General features: G+C 38.7%; 1 protein-coding gene across 3 annotated transcripts in view; it reads left to right on the top strand.

The window, feature by feature from the left end:
• The window catches only part of LY75 (lymphocyte antigen 75), a 94,687-nt gene that overhangs the window by 38,742 nt on the left and 42,302 nt on the right, over window positions 1-13,643 (top strand). For all 3 annotated transcript variants that reach the window (XR_013401991.1, XM_001093552.5, XM_077957072.1), the window contains exons 15-21: window positions 3,806-3,874; window positions 6,222-6,336; window positions 9,777-9,812; window positions 10,174-10,349; window positions 11,011-11,078; window positions 11,358-11,437; window positions 12,332-12,471. Coding sequence is in view for 2 of the 3 variants with exons in the window: in XM_001093552.5 (XP_001093552.3) it covers window positions 3,806-3,874; window positions 6,222-6,336; window positions 9,777-9,812; window positions 10,174-10,349; window positions 11,011-11,078; window positions 11,358-11,437; window positions 12,332-12,471 (684 nt within the window). In the remaining variant the exon portion in view is untranslated. The remainder of the gene's footprint in view (window positions 1-3,805; window positions 3,875-6,221; window positions 6,337-9,776; window positions 9,813-10,173; window positions 10,350-11,010; window positions 11,079-11,357; window positions 11,438-12,331; window positions 12,472-13,643) is intronic.

Here is a 13,643-nt window from a genome sequence, read left to right as displayed (position 1 = left end):
TGAGGTAGCGGTTTTGTGCAAACAACATAGAACATACTTAAACAAACCTAGATGGTATAGCCTACTACACATAGGCTACACATCTAGGCTCTGTATTGCTCCTAGGCTACAAACTTGTAGAACATGTTACTGTACTGAATCCTGTAGGGATTTGTAACACAATGACAACATAGAACAGGTACAGTAAAAATATAATCTTGTGGGAACACATCTTCAAGGGATGGCTAACATTTATTTCTAGCCATGATCTGAATGCCAGTATTCAGACTGGCCTAGAGGAGGAAGGATAGACCTTCCAAGGAAGACTATCTACACAAGCATATGGAGGCAGGAACATACATGTAGGCCATCTGTGGTTGACTGAAAGGCCATTATGCAGTGCATGACTGTAGATAAGGAACTCAAACAAATCAATAGCAAGAAAACAACCTGATTTAAAAATGGCCAAATGACTGAACAGACATTTCTCAAAAGAAGACTTACAGATGGCCAACAGTCATATGAAAAAATGCTCAACATCACTAATCATCAGGGAAATGCAAATTAAAACCATAGTAAGTTATCACCTCCCACTTGTCAGAATGATTGCTATAAAAAAGACAAAAGATACATGTTGGTGAGGATGTAGAGAAGAGGGAACTTTTGCACACTGTTGGTGGGAATGTAAATTAGTACAAACATTATTGCAAACAGTATGAAGATTCCTTAAAAAATTTAAAATAGGCCGGGCACGGTGGCTCAAGCCTGTAATCCCAGCACTTTGGGAGTCCGAGATGGGCGGATCACGAGGTCAGGAGATCGAGACCATCCTGGCTAACACGGTGAAACCCCGTCTGTACTAAAAAGTACAAAAAACTAGCCGGGCGAGGTGGCGGGCGCCTGTAGTCCGAGCTACTCAGGAGGCTGAGGCAGGGGAATGGCGTAAACCCGGGAGGCGGAGCTTGCAGTGAGCTGAGATCCGGCCACTGCACTCCAGACTGGGTGACAGAGCGAGACTCCGTCTCAAAAAAAAAAAAAAAAAATTTAAAATAGAACTAACCACATGATCCAGCAATCCCACTACTGGGTATATATTCAAAGGACGTGAAATCAGAATGTTTAAGAGACTCACAGGATGACTGCAGCACTATTCACAATAGCCAAGATATGAAATCAACCTAAGTGTCCATCAACAGATGAATGGATGAAGCAAGTGTGGTACATGTACACAATGGAGTACTACTCAGCCATAAAAGGGAAGGAAATCCTGCCATTTGTGACAATGTGGATGACCCTGGAGGACATTATGTTAAGTGAAAAAAGCCAGGCACAGAAAGACAAATGCCATGTGATGTCACTGAGATGTGGAATTAAAAAAAAAAAATGGATCTTATGGAACTAGAGAGTAGAATGGTGGTTTCCAAGAACTGGGGCAGATGAGGTGGGGGACTGGGGAGATGTTGGTCAAAGGATACAAAATTTCATTTAGATAGGAAGGATAAGTTCAAGAGATCTGTTGTACAACAAGTTGGTTATAGTTAATAATATGTTAGATTCTTGAAAAATGCTAAAAGTGGATGTTAAGTGTTCTCACCACAAAAATGATAACTATGTGAAATAATGCATTTGTTAATTAGCTAAGTTTAGTCAATCCACAATGTATATATACTTCAAAACATCATGTTGTGTATGATAAATGCATATACTTTTATCTGCCAATTTAAAAAATAAAATAAATACATTCACATATCATACAACCATTAAAATTATGTGTCAAATGAAAATAGAGTCATATACAGGCAGTAAGGGAAAGACAAGTTACAAATCTTCTTTTTATTTTTAAAAACTCATATGTATAGTCTTTCTATATATAGTCAAAAAGTAATAAAGCTATAAATATAGTAGTCATCTTTGGGTAGTATGAGTGATTTTTTTCTTTTTCAAATGGGGTCTCACTCTGTCACCCAGGGTGAAGTGCAGTGGTGCGATCTCAACTCACTACAACATTCACCTCCCAGGCTCAAGCGATCTTCCCATCTCAGCCTCCCCAGTAGCTGAAACCACAGGCGCCCACCATCACACCCAGCTAATTTTTTTTTTTTTTTTTTTTTTTTGAGAGGAGTCTCGCTCTGTTGCCCAGGCTAGAGGGCAGTGGTGTGATCTCGGCTCACTGTAAGCTCTGCCTCCCGGGTTCACGCCATTCTCCTGCCTCAGCTGCCCGAGTAGCTGGGACTACAGGCGTGTACCACCACGCCCAGCTAATTTTTGTATTTTTTTTTGAGACGGAGTCTTGCTCTGTGCCCCAGGCTGGAGTGCAGTGGCGCGATCTCGGCTCACTGCAAGCTCCGCCTCCCCGGGTTCACGCCATTCTCCTGCCTCAGCCTCCCGAGTAGCTGGGACTACAGGCGCCCGCCACCTCGCCCAGCTAATTTTCTTGTATTTTTAGTAGAGACGGGGTTTCACCATGTTAGCCAGGATGGTCTCGATCTCCTGACCTCGTGATCCGCCCGTCTCGGCCTCCCAAAGTGCTGGGATTACAGGCTTGAGCCACCGCGCCCGGCCTAATTTTTGTATTTTTTAGTAGAGACGGGGATTCACCATATTGGCCAGGCTGGTCTCTAACTCCTGACCCTGTGATCCACCCGCCTCTGCCCCCCAAAGTTCTGGGATTACAGGCGTGAGCTACCGTGCTCAGCCATGCCCAGCTAATTCTTATATTTTTTTGTAGAGACGGGATTTCACCATTTTGCCCAGGCTGGTCTCAAACTCCTGAACTCAGGCAGTCTACCCATCTCAGCCTCCCAAAGTGCTGGGATTACAGGTGTGAGCCACCACACCTGGCCACAAGTGATTGTTTTCAAAGCTTTCTCTTTATGCTATTTATTTTCATTTTTATAGTGAGAAGCTATTCTTTTTATTATCTAAATATGGAAGAGTAATACAAAAAATAAAATATCTTTTTTTGGGGGGACTAGGTGGGGATGAGAGTCTCGCTGTCACCCAGGCTAGAGTGTGGTGTTGCCCTTGTGACTCACTGCAGCCTCAACCTCCTGGGTTCAATTGATCCTCATGTCTTAGCCTCTCAGGTAGCTGGGACCACAGGCACATGCTACCACATCCAGCTAATTTTTGTATTTTTTTGTAGAGATGGGGTTTCACCATGTTGCCCAGGCTGGTCTGGAACTCCTGGGCTCAAGCCATCTGCCAATCTTGGCCTCCAAAAGTGCTGGGATTACCAGCATGAGCCACTGTGCCTGGCCAAAAGTATCCTTATTGGAGGAAATTATTTGTTTGAAGAAACCTCTAAAAAATCCTTGCTATTATTCCACATGTTTATATTATCCTAAGGAGATATTAATGTAATGGTTATAGGAGCAAGACTATTCTCAGATATTCAATATTTACTCCAAATTACAGTTGTGTCACCTCGTTTTTTATTCTTTCTAAATGTAAAACTCCTTGAATTTATTTTTAAATTGGAGCATACCTGAGATTAGTTAATCAAATAACAAGCATTTCAACACGTGCAAAAAAAAATTGAGAAAAGCATTTTGCAAGCTTGATTCTCTATGACTCCAGTGGCGAACTTAATACACCATTAACCTCAACTTCTGAAACTGTGGCTTCCATTGTTTGGAAACTTATGACATTATGCCATTTGCTAAGTCCTCTCATGATTCAGCATCATGATATAAAAAAGAGATGAAAAAGTTTTCTTTCTGTGGCATATGAACACACTTGAGTGATTAAGGCTGCCTAAATTACATCTAAATTGCAAATATTTATACATCAGTCTTAAATTCTCAAGCGTCTCTTGTCTTTTCAGGTGTCTACTATTATCATGCCAAATGAGTTTCAGCAGGATTATGACATCAGAGACTGTGCTGCTGTCAAGGTCAGTACAGTGCTGGAAAATCTGCATATTTAAAACATAAATCCATCATCATATGCAATCAAGTAATGGATCCATGGAGTGTCTTTGTGTGTGGAGCATGATGTTAGATGTGGTGAGAGATAAGCACACCCATGGCCTGGCCCTCAGCAGCCTAACTTACACTTCATTTGAGAGGATAAAATTCATATTCAAGAAAACCTCCCTCATTACCATGCAGTAATAAGCTCCTAATGAGTGGGCTGAGGAAGGCTAATGAAATTCAGAGGAGGAAGTGAGTCCCATGGCCATTTCCAGAAAGAGGTAGGACTTGAACTGGGACTTTAAGGATGGATAGAGTTTCTACAGATGGGATAGAGTAAGGCTTTCTCATGAGGGGATGGTATGAGAAAGTGGCATAAAATAAGGTGGGAGTGGAAGGAAGAGGGCAGTGAGGAGAACAGCATACAGATCAAGAAGTGTTCATTGGTGCTGTCCTTGATAACAGTATTAGGAAATCAGATTGATGCCACGTTCAGGAATTTCTATACTTCTAGATAGGCAACAGGGCATTTTTTAAAGTTTCTGAGTAGGGAGAGTCACATGAACTAAGGAGGGTATGAGGAAGATTCATCTTGAGACAGATGACAACATGCAACAGGTAAGATTGGAAGGCATAAAAGACCGGTTAGGCATCTTCCTTTGCAGAATGCATTCATGTATCCATTTCATAAACAGTCCAAGGGGTCAGTGAGGCACTGGGGGATAGAACAGTGACAAGGTGCAAGGCATAGCCATTGTCTTCACAAAACTGAAGTCTAGTAGAAAATAAAGACAAGTAAACAAGCAATTACGACACCATTGAGTAAGGACTTTGCCAGGCGAAATACAAGTTTTATGCAAGAACAAGACTATTATGAGACAATAATAATGATGGTGATGGTGATGGTCTATGGTGGTTGTGATGATGATGATGGCAGCAGTTAACACTGATCTGATTAATTCCTTTATCAGGCAGCCACTGTACTAAGCATGTCACATATGTCACACAGCACATAAGCAATCTTGTGAGGTAGGCACTGTTACTATATTCATCTCACATGGAAATTCGAGCTGTGAGTAATTTACTTCAGCTTACATGGAGTAAATTTAAACTGAAAGAACTGAGATTTACACCCAAGTGTGTCTGGGTGTGGTACTCTTAACCACTATGCTATATGACTAGGCATTTATAGAAATAGAAAGGGTACTGATTTATGGAGAAAATTGTATGTTTTAGTTTAGATATTTTGAATCCAAGCTAGCTATAAGATGTATGCTATGGTAAGTTGAGATCAAGAGTCCTAAGTTGAAAGGAAAATGTATATTTTTAAAAAAAAAAAAGGGCCAAGAAGTGAATTTGGAGGAACTGCCAACATATAGAGTGAAAAAAGATGAAGATGGAGGAGACATCAGGTAATATCTTTGATTTGTAGTCCAAGAAAGAGATTGAACAAGGTGGCTGACCAGAAATGTTACAGGAAGGCTGAGGCAAATAAGAACTCAAAGCCACAGGAAAGCACGATTTTCAAAGTAACTCTTCTAGTAATAAACTGTGTAATACATGGCATTTTTATAGATTCCCAATTTAACATAAGAAAAGGTGAGAACTTCAGAGAAGCTTATGGAATTTTTAGGAGTGTTGAGAACACTGGTACAATAAACTGTTCTAGGGAAATAGAGTTGCCAAGTATGGAGAGATTTGAAAATCTACCAAATAAATAAAGAGATATTAATGCAACCTGCATCAGGAACAAGCCCAACCAGGGCAGTGTTCTGTAAGGAAAATCTTACCTCACCTGCCACAGAACCCCCACAAACTTGGTCTTGAGAGAAAATAGTCCAAGAAGTGATGGATGCTCTCCCGAGTAATGCCTTCCCCTATCCTTTTTCTCCTACTTGTTAACTGGATTTGTAGTGAGCCATCCTGGAGAAGGGCAAAATCCTAGAAATGGCATGGTAACACCAGAGAAGGAGCCTGAGCCGCTGAGGCTGGACTTTTATGTCACTCTCTGATCTAATTTGATCACAGCTTGGTGCTTGGATAGCTCTGAAATAAATATCCTAACCAAAATTGTCAGGCGTGGGGGAGAAAATTTGCATTTTGGACATAAACATGACCTTACAACATATTTCCCTTATTAGCCCCTTTGAAGGCTCTTGCTCAGGGTATTACTGTTTAAATATTACATTCATTCATGTGTTCATTTATTGAACAAATATATTAGGTGCTAGAGCTAAAATACAGATCAAGATCATAGGGCTTACAGTTTAGTGTTCCATAAGGGATGTATCAACTTCAAAATATTCTGCAATACTTTTCCTCTTTTAGGTATTTCATAGGCCATGGCGAAGAGGCTGGCATTTCTATGATGACAGAGAATTTATTTATTTGAGGCCTTTTGCTTGTGATACAAAACTTGAATGGGTGTGCCAAATTCCAAAAGGTAAGTGGTAATTGTTACTTTTCACAACCTTCTCATGTTAACATTGTGAATGCTTAGTTCAAAGTACCTAGGGGAGCATTGTGATCTATAATTCTAAGGTCTAAAAGCCTATGATGATGCAATTGATATGTGGAGCACCCCCTGCCTGACTCTGGCTTCCAATAGAAGGCTAGCTTATTGAAATTTGGTGACATCTTACTCTTGATCATGCAAAAATTTGCATAGAAGATAAAATGTAAGGTTCATTTAGGGAGATTAGATTTTGGATGAAATTATTTTAAGCAAAAGGAGAAATGTAGAATCATTTTAATTTTTATTTTGATGCAAAATGAAAAAATAAAGATAATCTTGGGAATAATAAGGCAGAAGTCAAGAAATAAAAATGTGGCAGGTCCCTGTAAAATTTAGAAGCAATTTTCAATGAACTACAAAACTGCTAATACTTTATATAAATTCAAATTTGAGAAGCCAGTTAGATTGATAGTATAGCCTTTGGTAACAGAAAGGAGAGTGGGGAGAAATGTAGATACCATTTTACTTCACTTTTTCCAGGAAAATATGAAATATTAAGAAAAATGTCAAGAAGATCTTAATTCTCAAATTATTATTATTATTATTATTATTATTATTTTTAAGACAGAGTCTCACTCTGTCTCCCGGGCTGGAGTGCAGTGGCGTTATCTTGGCTCACTGCAGCCTCTGCCTCCCAGGTTCAAGTGATTCTCCTGCCTCAGCCTCCAGTATAGCTGGGACTACAGTCACCCATGACCACACCTAGCCAATTTTTGTATCTTTAGTAGAGTCAGGGTTTCATCATGTTGGCTGGGCTGGTCTCGAACTCCTGACCTCAAGTGATTGGCCCGCCTCAGCCTCCCAAAGTGCTAGGTAGGATTACAGGCATGAGCCACCTCACCCAACCTCAAATTATTTTTAAGCAGACATTGGCTATATTAAATTAATTAGCAGAAAACCCATAGAAGGTTTTAAAATAAATCTCTGAACTGAATGTAAACAGATCGTTGAAACTAAAGGTGTATCCTCCTACAAGTTGTCAAAGAACCCGAAGTTCACATCATGGAAGTGACTATTAGAAGACTGTTTTCCCTAAAATAGTTAAAAGAGCTTCAGATGTGACATCAGGTAGTAGCGAATCTCTTTCACAAAGGCAAACTGTCAAACCATTTGTAAAAGAGAGAGAGAGAGAGAGTTGTGTTGATGGGTTTTTCTAAAGGATAAATTATGCCTGAGTTATTCTTGATTATTTTATTAAACCCGAAAAAGGGACAAAGGAAAACCAGTTTGGATATCCTTTAAACAAGTGGAAAAGTAACTTGTACATAATTAATTCGGACAATGTCTCTGTTTTGAAGTGTTAATGTAAGCCTCCCATTACTCTCTGGCATTTGTTAGCATTCCACAGACAGTGTCATTGTTCCAACCAAGGTGCCCTCGATGGGAGCTGCTACCCCCACCTCCTGTTTGAGCAGCGGAGCAGACCCCAGAGTTTAAACAAGGGCAACCTTAGAAATGGCAAATTAGTCACCACAGAAAATAGTATGAAGGGCATGTGGAGGAGTATATATATTTTTAAACATATACTTTTAACAAGAGAGAAAGGAATTAACCCACTTAGCAAATATAAATCAATTAATCAAACAAACCTAAAGAATTCCACCTCTGTGATCCCCATGCAGAAAGAAAATAAAATACTAAGCTCCTGTTCTCAGTCTGTCTCAATCACTTGAAGCAATCAATGATTGCTTGCTCCAGGGTTTAAATGCTATGTTCAACCTTTTTTGACTATACTGTATAACTTTCTAAGTTATGATGTGATGCATTCAGCTGGTTGGATATTTTCTTCGTTATTAGAGCAGCCTAAGTTTTCTCAACTTGTATTCATCTGTATTTTCTGGTTTTCTTAAAGAAGTTTTCCTCTTATGTATCCTAAATCACCATGCCTCTTCTCTGGCTCTTCCTTTTTATTACTTGGTTCTAATGAATCCTGTCTTCCCTAAAAGAGATATTTTGACAACCTGTAAATTTGAAGTAACCTCAACCACAGTGGATATTTGTACTTTTTAAATATTCTTTTTTTAATTGAGAAAACTGTGTCAAAAATAAGGCTCATAAAAGTGTTTTTAGGAATATTACCTATGATGCCATTACCCAAACATAGCTATTTTTATTGTATTTCTTGATGCCTTATACACACATACATGTTGTAATCTTGTATAAAAAACACCTTGCATCCTACTTTTCTCACAATTTAAAGATATTTAAAGGTTAGACATAGCTTTCCCTCCCCCACACACAAATAATCAGAAGCCTTTGACAAGATTACAGACAAGAAACTATGTACATTTTGAACTGACTTGCAACGTTATTGTTGGAAATTATCCAATACGAATCGAATTGGCTCAGAGAGACTAAAGATGCTGGCTATGCAGGCAGTCCTCTGAGTCGGGTCTTCTGATGCCTGCCTGAGGCTCACATGCCACACCAAAATTAAGACTAGCTATTTTACTCTGTAATTTCTAAAATTAAGCAAATGATGTCTTTGACTTGAAGCCAATGTGATCTGTGGCCAGAATGAAAAGGGGGAGGAAAGCAAATAGGCTCCCATGGGGAACTGCTCTGTGCCTGGCCCTGTGCTGGCCGCTTCCTCCAGGGCGTCACATGTGACCTCACTCTCTGTGAGTCAGGTAGCCATCTCGTTTTCATAGAGGAGAAAATCAAGGCTCAGAGGGAGTTAAGCAATTCATCGGAAATACCATAGCAGCAAAATGCATAAGGGCATTTGCACACTGACCTGCCCAGCTTCCAACCCGGAATTCTGTGTAGCATGCCATATTTCCTCCATTTCCATCTGAGAATCCTCAGTGACTTTTATTATTTTCCTCTCAGTTATGTCTCATCTTCTCAAAAGATTCAACATTGGAGCATTGTACGTTGTTTCCAAGGATATCTTGGAAGACAATAGACTCTATCAACCTAAGTTTATAGAATAGTTATTTGTTTCATTAGATGGAGAAGTGGTTCCTGAATAACTTCACTTTACAATGATGATTATTTTGGTTCCTATTTCTTATGCTTCTGTGTGACACATACAATATCATTATTTACTTGTTTTTACTTTCTAATTCTTAGCTATGTTTTATCCATCTGCACTTCTTTTGTGACCTCTGTGACACAAGGTAAAAGACTGCTAGAAATACTTCATTAATATTTAACAGATATGCCTTTTGGATTGCTCCTAAAGCAGCTTTAGCATCGGCCCCACAAAATACAACTAAAGTGATCAAAACATGAAATGGCTTGGCTAGAAATGGACAAGCCTCAACAATACTGCAAGTCCTTTTGAGCTACATTAAAGGCCTTACTTATGGTATACCCTGATCAGTCATTGAGTACTAATGCCACTTGCTTTCTTCCTCATACAGGCCGTACTCCAAAAACACCAGACTGGTACAATCCAGGTGAGTTAAGAAAACTGAAATTTAATGAAAGCTGCTTGTCACTAATGCATTTAGTTAATTATTTAAGTGCCAGCTTCTTCTCTGTACATCTTCAAGTGAGACAAAATTTCTCCAGGCAAGGAAGGTAAGTGACTGGTATGGGATGAGGTGATGAGAATGGTTTCTTCTTTCCCTGTGAGTGCAGGGGAATGGCAGAGTCACTGGCTCAGGAATCTCTTGTTCCTTGTAGTCAGTACTGCCCCAGCCAGAGAGGGCTAGTAATCTGAATTACTATTTATAGTTCTGAACATTAACTCATGCTTAGAGGACACAGTTTGCTTTGCATAGTCATAACACTAATCTCTTTCTTCTTCTTCTTTAGAGCGTGCTGGAATTCATGGACCTCCACTTATAATTGAAGGAAGTGAATATTGGTTTGTTGCTGATCTTCACCTAAACTATGAAGAAGCCGTCCTGTACTGTGCCAGCAATCACAGCTTTCTTGCTACTATAACATCTTTTGCGGGACTAAAAGCCATCAAAAACAAAATAGCAAATGTAATTTAAAAGAATCTATTTTAAATATATTTCTTATTTTTATATTTATTCCATTTAAAAATATTACAAAAATTTTGCCACAATCTACAAAAGTTAAATTTTTCTTTAATGTCAGATCTGCCTCACAACATCCAAATTTATTTCATGTTAGAAAAATTAAGTAGAATTGCTTATGTTTATAATATACAAGATTAATAATAAATGTCACTTTATAAGGTAAACATCAGTAGATAATATAAATGATTCTAATTCCCTGTCACATTTTTTACTAAAAGTCAACTTTACAGTTAACTTGAGTTTCTGTTTCTACTAATAAGTAACTTTGCAAAATAGCCTTTGGGAAGAAAAATAATTTCTGTATTTTTAAATTTACAATTAATTGCAATAGGATACTGTATGCCCACTTAAAGTATTAGTCTAACTAATATATGCCCATAATTACAGCTACCATGTTTCCTGTACCCACAATAGGATCTGTAAATATACAGAGAGTTTTCAACTACTCTTTGGCACAAGGTCCTGGTTTGTATAATTTTGAAATCTAAGTAAGGAATGTCTAGAAATTATAGTGGTTAGTGATTACAGTAAGACAAGGTATTTGAATCAAAACCCTCAAGAAAGCTCAGCACATATAAGCATGGATGTTTGGCTTGTTTTTCAGATATCTGGTGATGGGCAGAAGTGGTGGATAAGAATTAACGAGCAGCCAATAGATGATCATTTTACCTAGTAGGTGACATCATTGATTCTACCTTTGTGAAGTTATCACTTAAAAGAAGCAGTTCCTTTTACTAAATGGATTTCTATTTATAAGTAGTTTGAACATTAATCCATAAACTGCCTGAATTAGAGAAACCAAGCCCTTTTGCATGTTAGCATCAAGAAAAAAGGGGTAGAGAATGATGGTATTAACATTAAATTTAGAAATAAAATAACTTACAGTAAAAAGAAAAAAAAATGAAACACCTAATTACATTACGAGTTGTCAAATCTGTCATTTTCTTTTAGCTCACGATATCCATGGCACCGCTTTCATGTGACATTTGGAGAGGAATGCTTGTACATGTCTGCCAAGACTTGGCTTATCGGTAAAGTTAATTCAAATCCTTTAATGCTGATTTTGTAATATGTGAACTTCAGGTTCAGTTTCTAGCTTCATCTTGTTTTCCTTTTGATTATATGTTTGGTCACTTCATCTTATTCTGATTTATTATTAACAACTATAGCTCAAATCCCCAATGCAAATAAAGGTACTTTTCACTGTGAATATTTTAACTTCCTTTATCCTAAAGCAGTTACTTAGAAATAAACTTACCACTTTCCTAATTGATAAGTGTCTAAGCAAATTTTCAAAGATAAGCAGGCAGCAGTTCTAAAATATAGTTTAGGTCCCCTTCCCCTGATTACACTGCCCCTTCGATTTCCTACCTCCTGCCTTCACCCTGGGATGGTATGGTAGTCACACAAAATGCGTGCTGTTTCATAGACAGTATTGGTATGCTGTAACCTACAGATAAAAATAATCATAGAAGACAGAAGTGGCTAGAGAAGAAAGGGAATATATCTTAAGCATTTGGGAAAGATTGATTTCAAGAACCTTTCTTTACTACTGGGGTTGCTTTTAAAATGTGCTGACTTAGCCAGGCGTGGTGGCTCACGCCTGTAATCCCAGCACCTTGGGAGGCTGAGGCAGGCAAAACACTTGAGGCAAGGAGTTCGAGACCAGCCTGGCCAGCATGGTGAATCCACGTCTCTACTAAAAATACAAAAACTAGCCAGGTGTGGTGGCATGCACCTGTAATCCCAGCTACTTGGGAGGCTGAAGTACGAGAATCACTTGAACCTGGGAGGCGGACGATGCAGTGAGCCAAGGTTGCATCACTGCCCTGCAGCCTGGGCAACAGAGCAAGACTCTGTCTCAAAAAAAAAAAGCACTGACTGAAAAATTCTCACCATAGTAATGCTTGCTTTTCATTTCTCAGACTTAAGTAAACCAACAGACTGTAATACCAAGTTGCCCTTCATCTGTGAAAAATATAATGTTTCTTCATTAGAGAAATACAGCCCAGATTCTGCAGCTAAAGTGCAATGTTCTGAGCAATGGATTCCTTTTCAGAATAAGGTAAAAAGAGAATTGCTACATTATGCAACAATGATTGCTTCCATGCTGGTTATATAGCCTATGGCAGAATGGCAACCCATTAGTGACATCATCACTGAGATAAACTCTACATGTTTCAGGATCCCACCTGGCCCTCTGTGTTGCCAGAAACCGTGGATGATATCAATAATTAATTCTCAAGTTGGTCATGCCTACAGGTCTTTTAAAGTGCAGCATTTCTATTTTGTTGCTACCAACACTTAAATTGCTCAAGTTGATCTGTTGATGGATTGGGAGGCATTGAATAGTCAGGACTATCTCTATGGCCTTGTAGGAAGCTGACTTAATTTCTGGCTTGTGTTTTCTTTTTCCCCTCAAGGAGAACATCCAAGCAGCATCTGCCAATCAAATTAGACTGGCATTTCACAAACTACTTTTTGGGGACTACACATATGCTACAAAATGTTAATCATTGATCTTGCCTCCAAATGGGGGTTTCATGATTAAATAGGTTAGAGAAATGCTGCATTCTGTATCTGCCTCTTCGAGATGCATAATCCATTTTGGTATACGTATCTATTAGGAAATGCATTTGGCTGCTGAAAAGAGGTTGCTACAGTATGTTAAAACATTTATTCTGTCACATTAAAGACATTTGAAGATAAGCAGGTTTGTGTGGAAACACCATGAAGTCTTCAAAATCAGGCTTCTTGTGATTTTGCTCTGCCATCCTTAATATAAGGCTTCTGAGCTTAAATTCAGGGTGTTCTCTCTAGGGTCTTTTCTAGAAGTTACCCGATGAGGTTGTCCATGTTGGGTAGCTTGGCTCATTGACCACTCCAGTCTATAAGAAAGCTGGAAAAAAATTTTTTTGTAGGATGTTTCAAGGAACACAATTTGGGACATACCACTCTATACCGAGGTGATCATAATGTGAAAAAGGGAAAAAAGATGTGTCTGACAGCTGGAAGGATCTGTAGTAAAGTTAGGGGTACATTTTAACTTTTTAAAATTAGGACAATCTTTTTAATTCCTTGAGGTAATAGTACTGTGTTAATTTGCATAGCTGATATAAATTTGAATTAATATATCCTGCCAAAGATGAATTTTTCAGCAGTGTTTCTTGATATAAGGAGATGATGATTAAGGACACAGATTTTGAAATCAGGTGGAACAGAGTATAAATACTGACC

The sequence above is a fragment of the Macaca mulatta genome, chromosome 12, assembly GCF_049350105.2.
Source record: "Macaca mulatta isolate MMU2019108-1 chromosome 12, T2T-MMU8v2.0, whole genome shotgun sequence".
NCBI lineage: Eukaryota > Metazoa > Chordata > Mammalia > Primates > Cercopithecidae > Macaca > Macaca mulatta.
Note: the sequence above shows the minus strand (reverse complement) of the source record. Positions and strands in the feature narration are given on the sequence as shown.